Source organism: Heliangelus exortis, chromosome 4 (genome assembly GCF_036169615.1).
Source record: "Heliangelus exortis chromosome 4, bHelExo1.hap1, whole genome shotgun sequence".
Taxonomy (NCBI): Eukaryota; Metazoa; Chordata; class Aves; order Apodiformes; family Trochilidae; genus Heliangelus; species Heliangelus exortis.
In genome coordinates, this window is record NC_092425.1 from 2,957,615 (window position 1) to 2,980,946 (window position 23,332).

Below are 23,332 nucleotides of genomic sequence, written 5' to 3' on the forward strand. Positions count from 1 at the left end.
AAGAAACACACGTATGTCCTTGTGCTGATAGGTATGAGATCAGTGTCAGCTTAACCATTTGGATTAATGCCTTTTTGGTTTGGCTTCTGTGGTTTCAAGCCTCTTAGCTCAAGCTGTGATAGAGTTTAAAAAAAAATAATAATAATTTTAAATTAAACCAAGTACATTTGGAATACCAAGGCTTAGCTGATACTGGCCCTTCATGCTTCTGAAGTACTAAAATTTGTTCCAGCTTTTCATACAGTCCTCTCTCCCTTTTCCAGACCTCATCATCTCCTATTTAGCCCCACAATTGTGCCCATCCTAGTTCTTCCCTTCCTTGCTGCTGCTCCCCTAGTGCAGGGAGGGAAAGCGGGAGGGATAGACCCAGTGGGAAGTACAAACCCAACTAGCTATGCAGAAGCAAAGGGAATGAGAGACACTAAAAAAAAAAAAAAAAAAAAAAAAGAGCTAAAAGAATGGTCCTTGGCCAGGACTTGGAAGGAGCAGGAGATAATAGCACCTTGTAAAGAAGGAAAAAAGCTGGAAATAAAGTTTGGTTGGGCTCAACCTGTGGCAGTGTGAAAGATGGTTGAGTTCAAAGGAGTGCAGACCCCTGCACTGACAGAGGGGACAAGCCTCAAGAGGAGAGAGGGATTATAGCCTGGAGACAAGAAGTCAAAAAGATGGTGAAGTGACTTGAAGAGGCTACAGAGTCATCATCCAAGAATCTATGGAATGGCTCTGCCTTCCAATCACCGCTACAATACACAGAATTTTCTCTTTCAAGTTGCATCCCCAGAGTTGAAGAGAGAGAGCTTGCCCAAACACAGTGGAAGCTGTCTATAACATGCAGAAAAATTAATCCACCATCGTTTCTAATCTAGCTTTTTACATTTCTGACTCTATTTGCTCTACTGAACTTATTTAGAGAGATGACGTACCCAGAACAATGTCCCAGCAAGGCTGCAGTGCTGAGGTACTGGCTGTTCCTACAAGCTGTTCCTCTAAATGAACTTCTGAAAGGAATTGGATGGCAGACAGTATATAAACTGACCCCCAGGAAAGTAACAGGGTCTGATGGATTGTAGGGTTCTATTTCTGAGTGTATTTTTCCTCTGTGCAAATGCTGTTTCTGATTCTCTGTGAAGCTGGGAAGACATTAACAGGTCATAGAAGAGGGAAAACGGGAGTGAGAGTGAAGAAGAGTGAAGACAGTGAAATCTCTCCGATTTAGCACATCAGAGCTTCTCATTCTCTGCTGATCCAAGGCAGTAAAGGGAATAAGAACAGAAAGTAAATAATATTCCTCAGAAAGACATAAAAATCTAAGTCTTACTAAAATCCACATTTGCCCCGCCAGCCCCTGCAGCAAGTGGGATCAGCTTGCTTTGCTCTTGTGAGGATTTTCATTAATTTGACCTGGAACTTTGCCTGACAAAGGAGTGCTGGATGTTTTTCTCTGGGCAGAAGCACTGTTACTACCAGCTGAAATACATCGACACTCCAGATAAGCCATGAACTATTGCATCTGTTGATTTATTGCTGATTAAAGACTCCCAAGTTGCTCCTAGTCCTGAGAATTAATATCAATGAAAATGTTACATTAATATATTACAGAAATATTCTGAGAGTACATTCATCTACCAAGGTAGTAAATAGGTTGCTGGTTGATGGTCCTTTCATCAGCTTTGGGGGAGAGTTCTCCCACTTCCACTATGTGTATCTGCAAAGAGCTGACTGCACAGCTCAAAGCTGTCATGACTGCAACAGCAAAATTCTGCTCATTTTCTTTCAAGCTGCATATCACTGGTCCTTACTAAAACTATTTCCTTGTTGTAAACAAAACACTCAACTCACCATTTAATGCTGCCAAGACATAAAAGGTAATGCTACTTCTGACACATTATAAATTCCACTAATGCTACAGATTGGTTTAAACAGAAAAGCACAGGCTCATTCTTTTAGCAAGCGGCACGCAAAACTTCAGCATACGGTCCCATAACCTAAACAAATCAAGTACTGACTAATAAGAGTACTTAAAAAAAAAATATGAAAATATGAAATGCCATGTCTTAACTGCTTGAGATGTGTGACACCACTGCTAAAAACTGCAGTGGCTTACCAACCCTGCAACTGGAAGTATTGCCAAAGAATTATCACAAAAGTAACCTTTTTTTCTTCTGCTTTTTACCCCAATTCTTCATGTTGCTTCAGGCAGATGGCTGAAAGTAACAACTACAAATATTGGTAGTAAATCTAGGTCATTTTTGTGAACTGCATCTGTGTGAGACCAGGCAGGAGCTGGGGATGGAGTCCCAGGGAGAGAGGGCAAAATCAACACCGACGAAATCAACACTTTGCTCCCTGCGAGCTCAAGTCACTGATTCTCCAGGAATCTTTGCTTGTGCTACAAACAACTTCATGTGCATGGCACCCCTTTTATGAGTTACAGAAACTGTTTAGAGAGCTATCTCAGATTTGATGTGTACTTTGTGAGTTCGTGCAGGTATCCAGAAGTACCCAGCAAAAAAATGAGGTTGGCAAGCAAGGGACAAACCTTGCAAATATAACTGGTAGGCAATGCAATTTGTTTTCCAGGAGCTGGGTTAATTACAATTAATCGTTCTTAACACTGCACTGGATGCACATCCAAGTGGGAATCAGGAAAGGTGGGAAGACTTCCCCAAAAGGCAAGTTAATATATCATGTTTGGGGCTGTGCAGCATTGCCCCACAAGCACCCACACTGAAACTCCTGAGACTGAGATAACACTCAGTCCTATATACTGACTTCTTGTGAATACACCAAGGAAAACATAAAAGAAAACATATCATGCTCCTGTATTTCCTCAAGGTGATTTAAGATAGTAATTATTACAATGTGCACTTGGAAGGAGCACAGTACTTAGTAATATGAAACTTCAGCACAGCATCTGTTACTAAACTTTGCTCAGAGGTAACAAGAGGCGACCAAATTCTGGGTAAATTATATAACAACTGAGTGGCTGGGGAAAGAAAGCTTGGATGGGGCTTGAAAACAAATTTCTCACACACAAAAGCCAAAGCTACCACCACTGTTACAACGCCTGCACACAAAACCAAATGATAAATTCCATTATTAGCAAGCTGATGTGAAACACTTTAGTAAATTGAATTGATTGCTTGAATTTGCAACTTCTCTGCTGATTTAAGGAAAACACAGGCGAGACACAGACCCTTTAGGCATTGAGTATTTTGCCTTGTTAGTGCTGAAAGTTGGCAGCTCAGTTGCTGCTACACTGTTTGTTGCTTATGAAAAGCAGCTGTATTTGCAGATACTAGTAACATCCAATAGTATAAAACCTGTATTTTCTGAAGAAGTCTACCTTCTTCAACACCACAGGGAGCAACATTCACACCAGCCAAGCTGAGACTTGACAGGGGAGTACTGGTGGCTTAAAACGTTGCTTTATAGTTTACCGCAAAGACCGCTGAATGAAGATCATTTTCTATCAGACTTCCAAGTTTCCAAGCAGGGTAGAGAGGAAAGAAAGCTGCATAAGAAAGTCAGGATCTTGTTTTTCACAGATCTACTATAACCTTTTCTTTCTTCCTTATACCCAAACTTCATATCCACAGCTGTTACTCCCTGCTTATCTCAACTGGACATAACCAAACAAAACTTCCACTGGAGCGTATTCCGGACAAGAAACCTAGAATTTATTTTCTTTCATATTAAGCAAATCAATGTGACTTATACTATGCCACTGGGACATCATGCTTATGTAGTCTCACCATGGAGAAAGATATCAGAGATTAACCTGCTACGTGTGATTTTTAAAACCCAAGTTTTTTTTCAGCACTGTAGACGCGGTTTTCACTTCATGCTTAAATTTTCCTCACCTGTTCAAATTCAGTTGTCCTAGAGTTAATGTGCAATTTCTTCCTTTACTTCTAGAAGCCCTTTGAAGGAGTCAAAGAAATGTTGAAGATGGTATTTTTTTTATATTACTCTTTATAATTACACAGAGAAAAACAAAAAGTTCAAAATCTTCCAACTGTCCACCTGCACCGTTCTTAACACCAATTAGGAGATTATACTGTCCCGGACAATCCCGATGAAGTAAATTAATTAATTTAACACAACAAAGCTTAGCAAACAACCTGAAGGGAGGACTAGCAATTATTTGCATGTAGCACACAGACAGACAGACAGACAGACACGCGAAGCGACTTCCTACCTCTCCTTGCCGGTGATAGTGCTTGGAAGATTTTCCCATCTGCTCTAGGATTTTGCCCTTCTTACTGCTAGCAAGCGTCAGTCCCTGGTGGATGCCTGCAGATCTGTTGGTTGCCTGAGTTGGAGCCTCCCCCATCAGGGTGGACTTGATGGAGTTCACCTTGGAGCTGGAGCTGTCTAGCTGGGAGCTCTCCACGATCAGGACCGCGGCTAGTAAGAGGAGACAGCAGGAGCACTTATTCCACATCAGCACGATCATCTCCCCTCCCCCCAAAAGGATTAGCTTTTTTTTTGCTTTTTTTTGCTTTTTTGTTTGTTTGGTTTTTGTTTTAGGGCAAAGAGAACAAAGGAGAGAAAAATATCTCCCAAAGCTGTTAACAAAGCATGGATTTCAATGCCACGCTCAAGGAACTGCTGTTCTGAGAGACGCGGGAAAAATAATTAAAAAAAAAAAAAAGTCTATAGGCACTGAGCAACTATCGGGTCTGTGAGGTGATGGCTTTTTCCTCCAGGTCCTCGACAAGTCCAGGCAATTCTTTAGGAACTGCGAGTGACAAGCTATGAGGCAACTGCACCCCGGGCAGCTCCCCACCAGCGCAGTCACCAGCACGTTTGCTTGAGCTTCAGAGGCAGAGGGAGTGAGGAGTGAGCGAGTTGCTTCCCCCACTCCTCCTCTCTTGCTGCACAAGCCAGCAGAGAGGAAACTCAAACCAGATCCAATCCAAGCAGCACCGGCAAAAGCTGGGCTTAGTTTTCTTCCACTCTCTCTCTCTCTCTCTCTCCCCCCCTCTCTCTTTACTTTTCATTCCCCTCCTCCTTTTCCTTGTCTTTTGCCTCAGCCTCTGCAGTCAGCAGGAGTGAAAGCGCCCGGTCTCCTCCTCCTCATCCTCCTCCTTCTCCTCCTCCTCCAGCCCGACCTGTGCGGGGCATCGGGCGGCGGGGCGGGCAGGGGGGAGCCGGAACCGAATAGTGGGAACCGGGACCAGACAGGGGGAACCGGGACCGGTTAGGGGGGAGCCGGGACTGTCGCCACCCGCGACGGGAGCGCGGTGTCAGGGGCTGAGGGGCAGCTCCCCTCGGGTTCCCTCTCACTCGGGGGTCTCCGACTGCCTCTCTCTGTCCTCCTTGCTGTGACAGCCACCACCAGCGGGTGTCCCTGTCCCCCGTCCAGCGGAGGGAGAGGCTCCGCAGCCCCCCTCGCCCCCTCAACCCTCCGCCCGCCGCTCTCCCTTCTGCCCTCCCGATCCCTGCTGCTGGAGGCTGGGACTGCCCGACAGGGCGGGAAGGCTGCCGCTGGGTTTCCCTCAGAGCCGCCCGACTCAAGACGCTTTTAACATTTTATAGCCGCGTCGAGGTGCTCCAGCTCCCCGAAATGTTCAGAAGTGAATATTTCACCTCAGTCCCGCGGCGCTGTGGAAGCCCGGGGCTGGGCGGGAAAATCCTGCCCTATCTCACCCCTGAGTCTGAGATGTCCCCTGCCTGGGTGAGAAGCACATCTGGTCACTAATGGTGCTCCAAAATATGATACTCCTCAGTGCCACACTGCCACCAGGATATCGATTTTGTATTTGTCTTCTCAATTTCCTTGCCACGACCACACATCTGATTCCTGTCACACATCCAGGTGCCACTGTACAAGGAGTCCCATGGACAACAAAGGGGCAATGGGCGCAAGTTGTTCTAGGGGAGATTCTGAGGTAAAATTTTCACTCTGAGGACAGTCAGACACTGGAATGGTCTCCCAGGGGAAGGGGTGGATTCCCCCACTCTGGAAAGTTTTAATAATAATCTCATATAAACAATAATATTGGAAGGGTTGGACCCTTGAGGTCCCTTTCAACCTATTACAATTCTATACTCGCTACAGCCACAGGCCCCAAAGCACAGGCATTTCCCTGCACAGCACCAAAGCACTCTTTTTCAGAAAAAAGAAAGTAAACTGGGACACAGAGCACAAAAATCAACAAAACTGGCCTAACCCCAGCTCTTCTTTTTTCCCTGTTACCTGCAAAAGGTCTGGTGAAGACCCTGAGGCAGCGCAGTCGAGCGGCCACAGGGCAGTCTGGTGGAGTAAAAAAAAGGCGGCAAAAGGAGCCTCCTTCTTCCTGTCCTGTGTGGGCACAGGTGTTGCCTCGTCTGGGAATGGCGCAGAGAATTTTCATGTTTTCCCCCTCGTCCCCTTCTCTAACCTCTCAGTCCCTTCCAGTTACTCTGCCCTCTTTAGATAGCAGAAGGGGTGAAGAAATGTACATCTAAAAATTTGTTTATTTTAAGTTAACAGAAGCCAGGGCAAGAAATACCCATGGGGAGCACCCAGCACTCCTGCTCCCCCTCAGTGAGCAGAAGCCCTGTTGGGACCTTAGGAGCTCTCTGCAGGAATATTTGGTCTCCACACTACCTTGGGTAACTCTAAAAAAATGTTTTTTATCTATCAATATGATACTGATAGCAGTGTGTCTTAACACAGTGCTTATATTCTATTAAACAGAGAATCTTGTAACAAGTAGATTAAACTTGCATCCTTTTCCATCACTCAAACCTTAGAATTGTTTGGGAGGATTTAATCCCATCTCACAGGGCATGTTTTTCCAATTTTTTTTTAGTCTGATGATATTTTATATTAGAGGATTATTACTGATTTTTTTTTTTAATAACAACTGAAATGAAATCAGCTCCACAGATACTGGATTTTAAGATGTTCTACAGAGCACAGCATCTGCTCTGACTTGGGCTTCAGATGATCTCATGTTTAGTGGTTTTGAATTTGGAAGCAGCTTTATTAGCACTTGATTTCAGAAAATTATGTTCTTGGAAAGAGAAAAAAAAAAAAAAAAAGGAGCAACAAAAAAAACACAAAACCAAACCAGTGTTTGTTCTCTTCACCTTTCCTTTTCCCATAAATTAAAGTTATGCTTCTGTCTTCATTGTTCATCACAGAATCACAGAATGTTAGGGGTTGGAAGGGACCTCAAGAGATTATTGAGTCCAACCCCCCTGCCAGAGCAGGATCATCCTCCTCATAATTCCTTAAGACATTTTTGAGAAAATGGTTCTAAATGATCATAAAGCAATCTGCACTTTCGCAGGAAACTGAAGAAAGTCACTCTTTTTTGATTGCATTTGACATCCATCTCTCCTGGTGTTTCAGCCCTCCCAAACCCAAAAGCAATCAGCAGTCAGGGCCACAGGAAAAGCTCTAACAGATAATTTAACAGAATTTAACAGCAAGTTGGCAGCGGGCCATGGTAGCACCACACACACACACACACACAGAATGGGTGAAATCAGAGCCACGTAGGAGGAACACAACCTGGAAACAGCTCCCTGATTTCTAATAACAAGTCAATCCCTGCATTTCCTCTTCCTATTACAATGGGCTGCCCCAGTCACATTTTGTTTTCTTGCTGGGGAATAATAGACTCCAGAGAACACTTAAGCTACAATTCCCATCCCTCTTTCTGGTGTTCTCCTTACATGCCACAACCAGAGCCTTCGCTCCGACCTCTTCTGCTTCATGGTTAGTACCAAGTTTATAAAAATATCAAGTCAGGAGGTTTTGCAAGATGACCACAAAAATTAGATGAGCAAAATATCGTTTTCTCACCCCGAAGAGATTTGATTAAAATCCTAGGTGGGTCTGAACTATTCATCATAACCTATGGGAAGGTATGTGAAGTCACACGTCAGACAGGCCCCTTCTCCAAAACGCTTTATACAGCTAAATTCTTGGTATATTTAAGTGGGCTCTGAATCTATTAACTGACTTGTTTGTTAACTGTGGTGACAGCAATAGCAACCTCCCTCAAATTATAACTTTTTTTGGATGTTATCTCTTGTGTGCACTCAAAAAGTACCTCCACCCACTTGCCTTTTGCTTGACCGAGGCATGAAAGATGGTGTATTGTGCTAGGATTCAGCTGTGACTGATACTTTTGTTTTTTTTAAACAAAAACCAAAAACCACAAAAAATATCCACCTGGGTTTCTCCTACACAGGAAGGAACAGAAATTTATAAGTCATTGGTGCAGTATTCGCCACCAGAGTTGCTTTGAATAAGGGAGGAATACAAAGAGAACAGAATAAACTGATGAGACATGCTAAGAGAATCCATGACAATAAAAAACACAATATGATGACCTCATGCAAATATCATTCAGCTCTTCTTGAAATAAATGGACATGTGTGGTATTAAAGAGAGGCCCACAGCACCTAAAGGACTAAATTCTGTCTAAATCAATTAAACCTGTATCTATTAAAATATTTCTAAAATTATTACTTAAATTAATAAATAAAAAAAGCAAGCCACTTTCCAAGCCCTTTGATGTAAATAAAAAAGTCCCCAAATATTCATAACCTCAGAAATTTGAAGGAAACCAGGGGGGAATGCTTAAAACTTTCCGGATATTTAAGAACAGGTGCCTAAACTAATTTTTTCAAATCAGTCCCAACTCAGCTAAGGATAAAGTTCATCAGTCAGCTGGATTCAACTAGGTTTCCAAGCATTAGTTTAAATTTAGTGGGAATGGAAGTGGGTGCCTTTCCAACAGCCCAAGACCTGTGTCTCAGTGTTCTGATGGGAAGAGAGTTTGCAGCACCTTGGAAGAAATGGAAACAGGTTTTGCTTTTCACCCCTGACAAATGATTCCCTCCAGAGGAAGCAACAACCCCTTTAACTGCAGGGCAACTGCTGCTAGACCAAAAGACCAAAGAAATCAGAAGCAGATGGACAAAACACTAAACCTGTGTTAAGAAAGAGATTTTCTTCCTTAAGAGAATCATGATATACAGATATTCTTGCAGAAACAAACTATTTGGTATTTGTTTTGGGTTTTTTCCTACTTTTAACTATTCAGCCTGCACTTTGTGTATTCAGACTGGTCAATAGACACTTTCAAGCCCAGGTGCAATTTTCCCTGTGCTCCTCATTGCACCAACTCTCACGTCCTCTAAAGACACAGATTTGCTTCACAGTATCTACTCAAAGAAGATGGTATGGCAGCAAAAATACCAAGCAGCATCTCTGTTTTTCAGATTTATGACTGTTCCACAACGACCTAGACTTTTAGAGACATCAAGAACTTCTAAAACACTTAAGTGCCATGGGGGTTCTGACAGAGGAACCAGCTGCAAAAACCCCAGTGGATGTTCAGGGGATGAAGCGCACTGAGCAGAGGCTGTCAGACTGATGAAGATCAGACAGAAAAAGAGTTTACACTGAAGCCTGGCTGCTAAGGCAGGAGAAGCCAAGGCCCACATACTTTGCACGTGTGGTTAGTCAGACATTTCAGAGCAATGCATTCTTTTGCCCAAAAAGATGTTTTGTGGCTAACCATACAGAATAATGGAGGAAGCACTGCACTGAAAACCACAGTGGCAAATGCTTTGTAACTCGTGGGATGGTCAATAGAAATCTCTCAAGGACCATGCTGCAGAAACCAAACCTGCTCCTGGCCACTGGGTGTGTCCTCCAGAGGCAGCACTCACACCCTGACCTGGGGGGCAGATTGTTTGCAGACCCCATGCTCAGCTGGAGCTACTGGTTTCCAGTGGGCAGAAGGAGAGGATGTGCTGGTTACAGCCCAAGCACACAAAGCCCAACAGTCAAGAGGGCAAATGTTCATTAAACACCACTTAGAGCTCCAGAACCACAGCAGAGAGCTACAAGGGTTCCGTTGTTATTTAATGTTTAAAAATTACATACATTTCAATGTCTACAATAATTCAATTTTGCAACTCTTTGGGTCTAAATTAGCATGCTCTGTGTCACAAAAGTAGATTTTTCTTTTGTCTTATTTGCACCCGTAAAGAGGAGACACACAACAAAGTTAGTATTTATTTCTAAATCAGGCATTGAATGAATGTTGGAGGTTTAAATGTTCAACCACCTGTTTCTGTTTTACAAATGCTTTGGAATGCCTTTTAATGACCTTTGCTTATAAATCTAATGAAAAAAAAAAAAAATCAGTGGCCTCAAACAAAGGTTTTTGTAGATTTTATCCAGTTTAACAACTTGACAAAATAAAAAATGGCAAAAAATTACTTCCAATTTGTTACTATTTTTATTGAAAAAATCAGCATTTTAATTGCTTTTCTACTATCTCGTTTTCCTGAATGAAATCCCCCTTTTTATTCTTTGCCAGGGATTTCCACTAGATTCATTGTAGTCTTTTTTGCTTGAGGGGATTATATGGGGGTAGGAAAGGCATGGAAGAGTAACTTTTTTTTTTTTCCTCTTGTTTTTTTCCCCCTTTTGCCTCTGAAACGTTTTTAAAAGAGGAAATGTATGGAAAAGCCAGAGTCTAGCAGAAATCAGGACAAAAGCAAGAAATAAAAGAACACAAGAAATTCATTCAATTTAAGAAAAGACAGGAAATAAAATGAAAATGGGGAGATTCCATAGCTGACCTCCTCCAGAGAGCCAAAATTACACACTGTAAATGCAAAATATTATGGGCTGGATTATAATCCTATGTATTTTACAGCATCTATATTTTAAGCCACTTGACTTCAGTTGAACCATTTTTGATTTATACCACCTTTAGTCCAGACTCATGTCCTGTGTTTTTCTTGCCCTTAAACAAACAAAATTACCTGTTCTTCAAATCAAATCTGTTCCTAATTCTATATAAAACATTTTGGGATCCTTGCTGTATGAAAGACATTCTGTAACACTGAGGTGTATTGGGTTTTGTTATTATTTTTTAAGTTCACCAGCTGCACTGAATTTCCATTGCCCCTTGCAGAAACTTTCATGAGTTGGATATGGCCAAACCTCCCTTAGCACTGCCCCTGGGGCCTACACTGCATTTTATTTAATATCTGACAAAAAAATTCAACCAGGATCATCAAGCAATATCTAGTTCTGTTAAGGCTGCAGCTCAACAATATATTTTATTTTTAAAACATATATTTAAGGGATTCTTTCCTCCCTTCTGACCTCCAGCTCTTTAGAGGGATGCATTTTGTGTTCGTGTCTTTCTTTCTTTCACCATTTTTACATTCAGCTCACAACTAAACCCCCTCAACCAATTTTTCCCAACCCCACAGAGCAGGCTTTGCATGGTAGCACAAGGTTAAGAGAGAACAGGCACTGGTTGAATGGATGGATGGGGACAAAATGTGAGGGCACCCCCTCACTCCAGCATTTCCATCATGGACTGTGGCTCCAGCAAAGCAGCCAGAGGACAGTTTGGGGCACGTGATACTCCAAAGCATGGCAGGTGGGTGTCAGCTTCAGAAATCCACATTAGCTCAGGTCTGTGGCCACCACAAGACTCTTCTTTGCAGGTGACATCTCTGTATTACTATCAGGACCACCACTCATTAGAGCCTATACTGTGTTTCTGGGAGCATTAAAGCCCACGGGTGTGACCACTGCCCCAAGAGCTGCCCCACTCTTCCTCTTCTTTCACAGAATCACAGAATTGTTGTGTTTGACCCCAACCAGAAACACAGGCATAAAGCAAGAAACCAAAACCTCTATAATCTCAGCCACTGGAGTGTGCCTTGAAATGCCACATCTACACTTTTCTTAAATACCTCCAGGGATGGTGACTGCACCACCTCCCTGGACAGATTATTCCAGTGCCTGACCACTCTTTCAGTAAAGAAATTCTCCCTAATATCCAATCTAAACCTCCTCTGCTGCAGCTTCAAGCCATTTCCTCTGGTCCTGTCAGTGGGAGAAGAGGCTGACACCACCTCCCTGCAACCTCCTTTCAGGGAGCTGTAGAGGGCAATGAGGTTCCCCCTCAGCCTCCTCTTCTCCAAACTCAAGATGCCCAATTCCCTCAGCCACTCCTTATATCACTTGTTCTCTAGGCCCCTAACCAGCCTGGCTCTCCTCTCGCACTCTCCAGCACCTCCACGTCCTTCATACAGTGAGGAGCCCAGAACTGAACACAGGATTCCAGAATCCTTAACAGAAAACATGTGAAAGCCACAGCCCTGTCACCCAGAAGTGCTGGGAACCACCTCCTGCAGTCCCTGGCACAGGCTACCAGGTGGCTCAAGCTCTTCCTCCTCCTCAGCCTTCATCCCTGACTGCTCTATGCTGCCAGCACAGTGTGGGGATGGTGTAGCAAGATGCTGGCAGCAGCTGCTTGGCACTGCTCCTCAGGAGCCAGAAACTAGAGCCAGGCTGTAGGGATGCCACCACCAAGCCCTGGCAGGGGTTGATGGTGGCTGTGGAGCATCCCAGTGCTGACATTGCACCCCAGCCACATCAAGAGGTCCCTCTCTCCCTCTACAGCTTCCCCTCTCCCCAAAACTCTCAGCAGGCACAGCCACGGGGTTCTTGCTGCCTGGCCCAGTGGTACCAGGAGCAGGAGGCATGAGCACAGCCCAGCTCACAGCGTGCAGCCCCGGTCACGGAAGCAGGAGAAGAAATATCACATCCTTTTATTTCTGTATTTTTGGGTCTAATTCCTAAAGCCATGCCCTCCTCATGAGCAGGAAGGCAAACAATGCAATAAAATTGTTTTCTAGCCTGTAGTTACGATTTTTCTCCTGCTGATTTTTTTTTTTCCTTTTTTTTCCAAAAGACAAGTACTGAATGTTACTGTTATTCCTCATAAATAACTCCTATGCCTGATATTAAAACAGTCCAGGATGGTGTCACATGTAATTAATGACAGAGTATGCTGTGACTGGTTTCACTGCTCACAGCTCAGGATTTAAATCAGTTCCTCTGACAACAATTAACTCTTCAGAGTGGGAATCACCAAATTTCTTGGAAGGAGGATGAAAGCAAAGGGAAACACTCCAAGCCCACCAAAATTAAAAACTATCAGCAAAAATTGCTTCCTCTCAAGCCAAAACACTACAACAGGTCAATTAAAATTATTTTAAGCCTTTTCAGTATTTTCCCCAGAACATCCTCACTGTATCACTGAGCTGAACTCCTCCTGACCACGCTCCCCAAGCGCTCTATCTCGCAGCAGGAATCAGAGAAAGAAATTCTTTCCAAAAGGAAAAGTTTCAGCAAAACACAGCAAAGGTGTGAGTCTCATGCTCAGGAGCCCACAACTTAAACCCAGTGGCCTCCCTGACGGGATGGAGCCACAAATACAGAGTGAGAGGAGCAGTGAGGGCCAAGCAGTGTTTTCTCCTCCTCCTCCTCTTCCTCTGTGTCCAGGCAAGGGGCTGCTGCTGCCCCCCAGGAGCCCTCCCCAGCGTGAAATACCACCAGATATCCCTCAACTCCACAGCACATGCACAGCATGTGGTGTTCCAGAGGATCACAGTGCACAAAGCAAAACACAGCCCCCCAGAAAGAGGGCTGACCTGATAGGGATGGAGCTGAAAGTGCAGCCTGCCTGCCTGCCTGCCTGCCTCCCCCCCTCAGCTGCATATGTTGAAAAGTTGTTAAACAATGAAAATGCTTATAATTAGAAAGTCTACATACACCCATTTTCTTTGCAATATTCTTGGCAATATTGGAGCCAAGTTAGTCAAACTTTCCGAAGAAAAATAACCGTAAGGAAAATTCCCTTCTCAGGAATGAAAGCAGCAGAAAATTATGAGACTGAACAGGGAGTTAGAATGGAAACCATTGTGCAACCTTAGCTGTAAAAGGTCCTGGAAAAAAACTGATTGCCATTTATTACATTTATCTTGTGTTTTCTGATAAATGCAGCCACATCTGAAGACCGCAGAAACCAGCAAACGTAAAAATATTTTTCATCATTTGCTTTTGTTTGCAAACCTACCCTAAACAAAGTATTTTGGAAGTAGGATGGTGTAGGTACAGGCTGCAATAAATGTCCCACTCTTAGAGAAAGAATAGAGCTTCAGCTTTCCAAAAAAAATGAGTTAGGAGTGCTTACTTCTCTGGGTGATTGCTCAGTTTTATTCTGTTTTTATTTGGGAAAAGAATTAAAAGATGCAGAGACCAGGGTTCCAGCACATAAACCCACACACAGGCTTTTTTAGTGTAAGTATTTCTGTAGAATCAGGAGATTATACAACGTGGCAAAATTTCCTTCTCCACAAAAGAAGAATTTATGCTAAATAGTGAGTTGATTAAAGAGTCAAAATCTGCTCTATTGCAGCCAAATACCACTGACAAATTCATAATCTGGTATTGATCACTTAGGAGCTGCCTCTCCAATTGGGTTGTGTTCTAAAACCAAATGTAGATGTAATAAAGTAAATGTCTATCTAAAAAGCAGTTCTGGAAAAAAAAAATTGTTTTCCAAATGGATTTAATTTATGAATTTTTTTTTTAGATTCTGATTCTGCCTCAACTGAAACAGCTATTCATTGAAACAGATGCTTAACGACTCTTTTCTGACCACCTACAAAGGTGTTGTGCAGAGAATATCATGTTTTTTGGAAAAGAAGAAAAATAACAGCATATGAATTTACATAAAAGTGGGAAAAGAATAAATTAGTGTCCCAACCTTGGATAGCAGAGAAAAAGAACCTCAAGCTAGCACTGCAGATATCCCAGTCTCTGCTCCATCTCTTGTGGAAACTGGACAGGAAAAAAAGAAGTTGAATCCATACTCTACTAAAGACACAGCCTATACGGCTGCTAAAGAAAATAACAGCAATATCTGGAGATATGGGACTTTTTTTCCCTCCTAAAATCTTGTAAGAAGGTAAAATTAAGACAGCCATTTAATGAACCATGCAGGCTGCACTCCTGGCTAGTTGGACAGGTGATGGAGAGCAAGTGTGAAGCTCAGGAGTTAGAGGTAGGAACAACAATTTGCATCTTTCCTCTTGTGCATCTATGTTTACACTCCATTCCCTGGTTGCAGCTGTTTTGCCATTTTTCTCTCAGCTTCAGAAGAAAACATAAATGATGAGGAGGGGAAGGAAGGGAGCCTCTCCCCTGTGGTGTGCAGGCAGTGTGATAGAGAAGGGAGCTCTCACTTCACTGCCCAAAACACAAATACCCCAGGGAGCATCTGAATTTACTCCCATTCTGGTGTTTGGTAACTCAGCTCCACTCTGGCCTTGGATAATTCAGACAATAAAGATCCAAACTTCAACCTTTGCTTCCTTCCCAAAGCTTGGCTCTTCCTAGCATTGTGATCCAGGGCCTGCCCTGTCCCAGATTTTTCCAGCTGAAAGGGTTAACCAGACCTTTTTGCCAGGCTGACTCAGCATAGTTTTTCTGGGTCTTCGAGGAAGTTCACACTTGGAACCTCAGAGACCCCTGCCAAATGAATTCCTGGTTTACATCCAGTGACACTGATGGACTTTCAAGAGGAACAGAACTGGTCCTTTGCCCTTTTTGCTCTTATCCACAATAGGCAGCTCTATTTTTCTGCATAACAAGTACCAGAATACTGCATGTATTGGCTGCCAAGAAATGCAGAACAAACAGACTTACATGTTTTTCCCTTTATTTCCATCATCTGACCTTTGCTTTTTATGTCTGAGGAGCAAGCTGCAACTTTATTTACATGTATAATCGAGATGAAATGCTAGTTTGTGTGTAGAAAGCTATGTGGACTTTGATCTTTGAATTTGATTTTCCATCTTTTTCAAAGCAAACATAATGAATGAATGGAAACATGGAAATGTTAGGTTTTAGAATGATTGTCATTTCATGTTTCTGATTCTTTCAGCCCAGGCAAGACCTTTTAGGCTTCCCTAGAGGCTTGGAGCATTAGGTCATAGTCCAAAATACTAACTTGTTTCCTGCCATAGTAGGTACTGAGACCACTCCTAATGCCTGGTTCAATAATAAGACTTTTAATCCCCAGAGAAGAACTTGCCTGCAACAAAAGGTGCTGCCAGACACCCCAAAATCATATGAAGTACAAGTAGTGAGAGAACAAATTATTAAAACAGTGAAATTCAAATTATTAGGAAGAGAGCAGAATATTATAGGGAAAGGAAGCAATTGTTAAGAGAGTGTATAGGAAGAAGTAAATCACATCATAACCTAGGAATGTGTTATAGTTATTTTTTGAGTAGGTTTTGCCTTAATGTACCAACCTGCAACTTACTATGTTGACCCTTCTGATCTATTTTGGACATTTAATTTGTATTTTAAAATCTCCTATTTTTTTCTTCTATGTATCTGCCTACACTTGGCTCTGATTGCCAATGTGCACAGAATACCTCACTTCTGCCTCACAGTTCATGTCTGGCCCAGGCAGTCTTCTCAGTTTCACATATCAAACAAAAGCAAGTTTTTACTGATACATGTAAAAATATTAATCTTTCTTGGTCAGAAATTTTTCACAAAATAACAGTAAATAGTCTGCAATATTGAAATGGAGGTGTGTGTAGAAGAAAAGAAAATAAAGTGCTTGCTTCTTTGCGTGGGTTATCATAGCCAAGTATAAATTCTGATATTAATCTTAAATTCTGCATAAATCTACAAAAAAATCTTTTATATCCATATCACCACATATCACAAGCATACTACTGCTATAAAACCACAATATTTCATCTAAAACTGAGAAGATTCTTCAGAAGGATTCTGTAAATAATCAAAGGAAAATTGCTATGGGCTCACTGTTACAGTATCTGTTTTATTAATTTCAAAAAACATTTTTAAACGTGGGTATTGTCTACCTACACAGCTTTTTTGTAATCTCTATCCACACTGGTTTACAAATGTTCATCAGCTCAGCATCACTGGGGCAGAAATAACCCCCTCCCAAATTGCATGGGACTATTTTGTGACCCAAATAAAGGCTATGAGATTATTCTTTTTATCTGCTACCAAACACAACCCACGTTGTCAGTCACAAACCACCACAGCAATCCATAGGGTTACTATCAGAGCTGGGTATTTTTCAGAAAGGAAAACAAAAAACCAACTAAAACAGAGAGAGAATCTAAGGCACTATTCAGAGGGCACCATCTACAACTCTTGGAGTTTCTCACTGGAAAAATGGTGAAATTAAATGTAAGGCAAGTGCCAACCCAAAGTGGTTGGGCAGTGGAGCTCTTCTGCTTCAGGGAAAGCCACTGCACGTGGCTGTGTTTTCATTATCAGTGAGAGAAAATTCCACCTCAAAAAAACCCAACTGAGATAATTAGAAGCTCACTCACACACACACAAAAAACACTCCCTCATTCTGACTTTAATATTACAACAACTACTGCTCACTTCCTAAAAACTGAATTTACAGATGACCAGCCATTTACAGCAGCATTTGACAGCTTTTGCATTCTGCAGCAACTTGGATGCCATGGCCAGTTTCAACTCAGAGGATGCATTATTTTTTGATTGCTTTGATTAATCAGAGAATATACTGCATCTACTCTAGCTCTAATTCTTCGTATGATCTTAGGAAACAGAATTACTTTGTCAATACCATGTTTCAAATTAGCTCTAGGGGACACACATTCCTTCAGCTTCATTGTTCATTTCAAGGTGGAGAAGATGATTGATGCTTCCAGAGGACAAGCACAGTAGCTGGGCATGTTGTACAGCCAACTGAGTTCAACTCAGTTAAACTCTGCAGTTGAGACATTAACTTGTTTTTTTAAAATGCTCCTGGGATGAGGAGCGCAGTCTGAAAAAGCAGCTCCCTCTCAAAAAAAAAAAAAAAAAAAAAAAATGGAGAGGAGATGCCCCTGCATCTTTTAAAACCTCCCAGAATGGTTGAACTGACCTCTGGTCAGTCTGACAGACACTGAGCTTCCCAAGACAAATGAAACTCTCTCTTGTAAAGCAAGAATGTCTGTCACCTGCTTTCACAAAACACACATGCTGCAAATAAAGATATCACATCTACTGACATCTCTCCATTGCAGCTTAAAATAACAACCCCTGATGCTTATGTGCTGTGCTGTTAGCTCAGTTTTGGATTTTCTTAACACTGGGTTTGCTTTCAAAGAATAATGCTCCAGTTCCTGTACAATACATGAGTCGATTGGCTCTTCAGCTGGGAAAAAAAGCTAAGAATGTGTGGGCTTTGGCTTCAAAATTAACCATGCTATAGTCATCTAGTGTACTAAACTGTTTCTTATTAATGTATCATGCAAATACTCTCCAGTCCTCCCACAAGTCTGACACTTTCCCAACATATCAATAGCAAATGTTCTGTGAAATGCAACTTTTCTGATGTAGGCCACCCTGACTTTCAGTGTGATCTCAACCCAACACCCAAATCTTCATGGCAGATGCAGAACGAGCTCCTTCTTTAATAGGGGGAACACTATTGAGAAGAAGTGTTTCTTGTTTCTTTGATACATCATGTTTGGTTTTCTTCAGTAAAGGCCCAAAAGAGCCAGCAGGTTTTTTTTGTCTTTTTTTTTTTTTTTTTTTTTTTATTACCCTTTTTTTTCTAATTATGGCTGGACAGAGTTAAGTTGGTTGTGTTACGCTGAGTCCAAACATAAGGAAATTTGGGGGGATGGTTAGTATCAGTCCCTCAGCAATGTAACTATTTGACTTAAAATACAATCTTGGACTAAATCAGCTTAACCCCAGGTGTTTTCCATCTTAATACAGATGAGACAAGGGATGTACCCTGGGACTTTTGTCACACAGAGACTCCACAGAGGCTCTTGAGAGGCCAGAGCAGATTTTTATTTCATGTTGCTGTGCTTCACATCCCCTCTCTGCATGGTGATAGTGACCAAGAGAACACACAGCAGTGTCCTATCAAGCTACAGGACCTTTGTTTTTTTTTCAGCAAGCTGGCTGAGGAGGCCAGCACTGCTATTCAAGTGGTTTTGTGGTTTGCCCTGGCAAACCTGGATGGCTACCAGCACCAGACTGACCCTGGCACTCACCTTTCCAAAGCCACCTCTGAAGACTGAGCTGCAGCTCAGGCATCACCAGAGCTTCTGAGCTAAACAGGAAAGTCTTTAAAATGACACATGAAGGGCAAGAGAGGTGGATGTAGTCATTGAAGTTATGTTTTTATATACTTAAGGTTTATATCATTTGGCACTATAATTAAAGCTGTAGTGTTATTTAGTCTCCTCTGTGCCTCAGCCAGACCATCTTTGAGAGGCTTTTTATAGGCACTGTTCCAAAGGAGAACCTCGAGGAATAACTAAGGAGGATAACTTATTCTAATTTGATGCTGCTAAATGGCCAAAGTGCAAGTTTTTATCTCTCTGTTTTAGCATTCTCTGTGCAGATGCACTTTGGGTTTTCCCCCATAAAGCAAACAGCTGTCAGTTCACAAAGGAAATACTTCATGAACAGCCATGGGAGCTGTGTGAAGGCTGCTCCAGGGTGACCTGGTGGTGGAGCAGAGGAGCGAGCTCGGAAAAAAAAGGGTGGGAAGCAAAGTGGAGAGCTTTGGAAGTTCAGGTGGGGCTGGATGCTGACCAGACCCCAGTCAGAAAGCAGTGACATCCATCAGAGAGGAAAATTTAGCAGATGTGTTCCAGAGAGGAGCTGGCAGGTTTCAGTGGCCACTCATGGAGTACACAAACATTTCACTTCTTGCATCTTTAGACCAGGATGGGAAACACAAGAGACAACCTCAGCAAAAAAATGAATTTACAGAGTGGGACTGCAGGGCTCCTTACTGCCAAGTCCAAGAGAATGGATGGAGGGTTGGGTTTTTTTTGTTTGCTTTCTTTTAGATGTGGCTCTTGCAGCGAGGAGATGAGGAAGAACAATGCTTGGGGAAAACATGGGCTACTGCTAAACTGAGTTCTCTTTGCACCAGCAAGAGTCTCAACCAAAACAAAACCTAAGGAAAGAGGTCCAGAATTGGGCCCAGGACTCCCAGAGCAATGTCTTCTGCATATTTAATCCATCCTTTATTCTTCACCAATAAGCACCATACCTGTATCCTCTTTACTTCAGAAAAACCAAAGTTGCTACAGTTGTACATGACATAAGTGGCTTTGCACTCAAGAGCAATAAAAGACACGATGGAAAACTGAGGGGGACACTGGTTTTGTTAGACTTATTTGGATTAGGCCTTTTTTTTACCCCAAAATTGAAAGCAACTGGAAATACTAAGGAAATTCGGGAGATTTAGGGATTGTTTATACAGCAGAAGAAAACAATGAACCTGAATGCCTCTATATTTTTAAGCTCCAAGGTAGAGGAATAGCTTATGTATTAAAAATAACCATGTTCTCTAGGTCCTATTGCCTACAGAAAACTTAAACCTAAAATAATTGTTTTTAAAAATTGATTTCCTTTAACATGTGTCCAAGATTAAGTGGTTACAAATAGAAATGCTATTTATTGTGAAATATTTATAGTGAATGTCTGAGCTGCTTATTCTGGCAGCTTTTATTAGAAGGGATCAGTAAGGTATCTACATTTTTTTTTCCAGATAAACATTAAGAAAAACCTATAAGAACAAAGAAGTGCATAAAATGAATTCAGAGTTAATTGCAGCACATACCTTTGCTTCAGTTCCCTTGTAAAGAAAAGCCATTCTATGCAGCCTAAGATTAAGCTAAACTTTGTTTCCAAACAAGATGCTTGAATGAGCAATTGAGGTGGGTTGCAACTCTAACGTTTTCTATTTGAAATGCAGCTATATCTAATTTATACTCCTTTCCTTTATTTTATTTTCTTATATTTCATTTTTTATTTTCCTTTCTTCCCTTCTTTTATATCTTTTCTTTCCTTTTTTTTTTTTCCCTCATAAATCAGATTTTCTCTATCCTCCTCAGCACGGTCACTTGCCCTCTAGCGAGCTACACAGGAACTACACCTCGCTAAGTGGAAAATTGTGATTTCACGAGGAGCTGCATCCTTACACAGCTTTGGGCTATTTTTCTCCCAAAGGTATTCAATACTTTTTGACCTTAAGCCTTCTGAATAATTTCTCTGCGAGTCCCTGTTTTGAGGTCAGTAAAGGCAATGTCCTGAATTAGGAAATTATCCCTCCTTTATCCAGGGAGCAGCACTGAAAGCAAAGTTTCAAGTCTCAAAGTTCTTTTTTGATACTCCAGCTGAGTACCAAAGGCTCAGCATATGAAGAACTTTTTTTCATATGAGTTTTCATATCACTTGGAGAAAAAAAAAGCAAACAAACAACAAAACTAAGAAATAAATGCACACGATGCTGTTGATTCAGAAACTGTACATAGGGTACTGTTATGGCTTGGATGTGTTTTGGAAATAAACTCTTCCTATCTGAAGCTGCTTGGGGACCATCTCTGAGCATCCAGGCTCCTCTGGACATTCCCTTTTGGACTGGCTCCTGTGTCCACTTTTAGGCAGCAGCCACTAAGACATGGAGCCCTGGTGGTGCTGAGGAAGTGGTGCTTGCAGCAGGTTTGTAGCACTTGGCTGGAGGATTTTTATCCTTCCTCTCCAGTGGGCTCTCCTCAAATCCAGCAAGCTGTTTCCTGGGCCACTCGTGCTTTCTATGCTCCTGCTTTAAAGCAACACTGATCCTGGCCTGATAAATCAGGTCAGCAGCCTCATCACTCCAGTAAAGTTTTAAGTAAAGTTTCACACAGTGCTTAAAGCCTCACAGGACTGGATTCAAACACAAGATAACTCCAAACTTTTTTGCTCACTTGTGACCCCCCCATACATCATTACCCACATCCTCCAAGGGACTTACTCTGTCATAATACATAGTATTGGGGCTGATACTAATAAAGGCTGATTCATATAAAAAATAATAATTGCTATTCCAAGTAGTAATAACAAAGTGTCTTATTAATTTTGTACTGGTTATTGATGCATAGAATGTGTGATTCCTGCTTTATGATAATTATCATAATGATATTGTATATATATTATATTATAATGATAATTATCATTCGCCATAATTAATACAAATTTCACTATAATTACTCTGAAAGCAACAACAACAAAAAACAGAGAGAACTTCAGTAGCAATTCCATTTCTCTAGATATGCTCAGAAAACTGCATAATACATCAGGAAACTTAGCTGCTGACACACAGATTAAATAATACATTTGGAACATCAGTCTCATCTGAGAAGTATAAAATGTCTTTTTGAAAAGCCAATTGAATTTTTTTGTGACAAGTAAGGAACTGTTATATGCAAACAAAGCAGTACAAGTGACTGTCACTCACTACTATGCCATACTAATACCTTTAAAAGCAAAAAGCATCATAGCAAATGTGTTTTCCAATCATTAGGCACATCTTCCAGCTAAAAACTCCTGATCCATATGCCTTCATCAAGTCTGTTTTCAGCTACACTCAGTTCAGCTTAAATATATTTTAACCTGATTTTATGGGCTCACCTACCTAAAGATATGCCTCAGTCCTAAAATCTCCCTCCTATAGGGAATAGCTGCAGCTTATAAATATGTTTTTAATGTAATTCTCTCTCCTCTATGTAGGAGTTCACATAGGAGTAACTACTGCTGTCTGTAAACTTTGTCATCTCAACTGGAATTTGTCCGTGTTGGGCAACAACAAATGATCTTCATATGAAGATGGTTATCTGGATGCAGCTAGGTGGTTATTCCAGGGGAAATTATGGCTGACAACGTGACAGAGTCTGGTTAGTAATCCAAGTGACATCTTGGAATATGTAAAAGATTAAGTAACCGTGCCTGGACTGGACCAGATCAAGACAAATCAGATTCCAGTGGGAACTTTAGTGGCTAAAAGAGCACTAAATAATCTCAAGAATCCATCTAAAGATTCAAGATTAAAAACACCCCATTCCTTTGCTTATATTCCTTTGGTCTGGCTCACAGTGCTGTCCCTGGTGGATGCCTATCTCTTTAGCCAATGTCTAGCCTGGCTTCTTAGCCAATGCCTTATAGCAGTAAAATACATTATTTACATGAATGAAAGCTATTAGCAACACAGCCTGATTCTTACCAAATATGGTTCCCTTTTTTTGTGGAGCCCACCATGGGTCATAACCAAAGGAGAAAGAAAAAAAAAAAAAACCACCAGGAAGTTTTACTACTTACATTACAGCCTTTCATAATGGGTCAATGTTTATTTCCAAAGCTTTCACCCACAAGCAGAGATCAGAACGTCTCAGGGGAGGTACAACCACACCTACCCTTGGGAGGAATGAAGACCATCTCTTCAGTACTGACAGCTGGATTTCCCTCCATAACAGGTATTCCTACCAAACTAGAAAGTTCATGACCCTAAGAAAACTCAAGGGCATTTGGAAAGTTTGCCAAGAGACCCTGGACCCGTTGTCTGCATGCATCACATTTATATGGATTTATTTTTAAAATTAGTGTTGCTGTCTCCCTTTTCCAGCTAAGCAAGAA

At 41.7% G+C, this 23,332-nt stretch overlaps 1 protein-coding gene across 4 annotated transcripts in view; it reads right to left on the reverse strand.

Moving 5' to 3' along the window:
* The window catches only part of DKK2 (dickkopf WNT signaling pathway inhibitor 2), a 125,055-nt gene that overhangs the window by 37,196 nt on the left and 64,527 nt on the right, over nucleotides 1–23,332 (reverse strand). For 3 of the 4 annotated variants that reach the window (XM_071742641.1, XM_071742642.1, XM_071742639.1), the window contains one exon: nucleotides 4,202–4,410. In XM_071742641.1, coding sequence (XP_071598742.1) covers nucleotides 4,202–4,336 — 135 coding nt within the window. In that variant the 5' untranslated portion in view covers nucleotides 4,337–4,410. Of the gene's footprint in view, nucleotides 1–4,201; nucleotides 5,339–23,332 lie in introns of those variants that run through there. The other variant, XM_071742640.1, reaches the window with a different exon arrangement.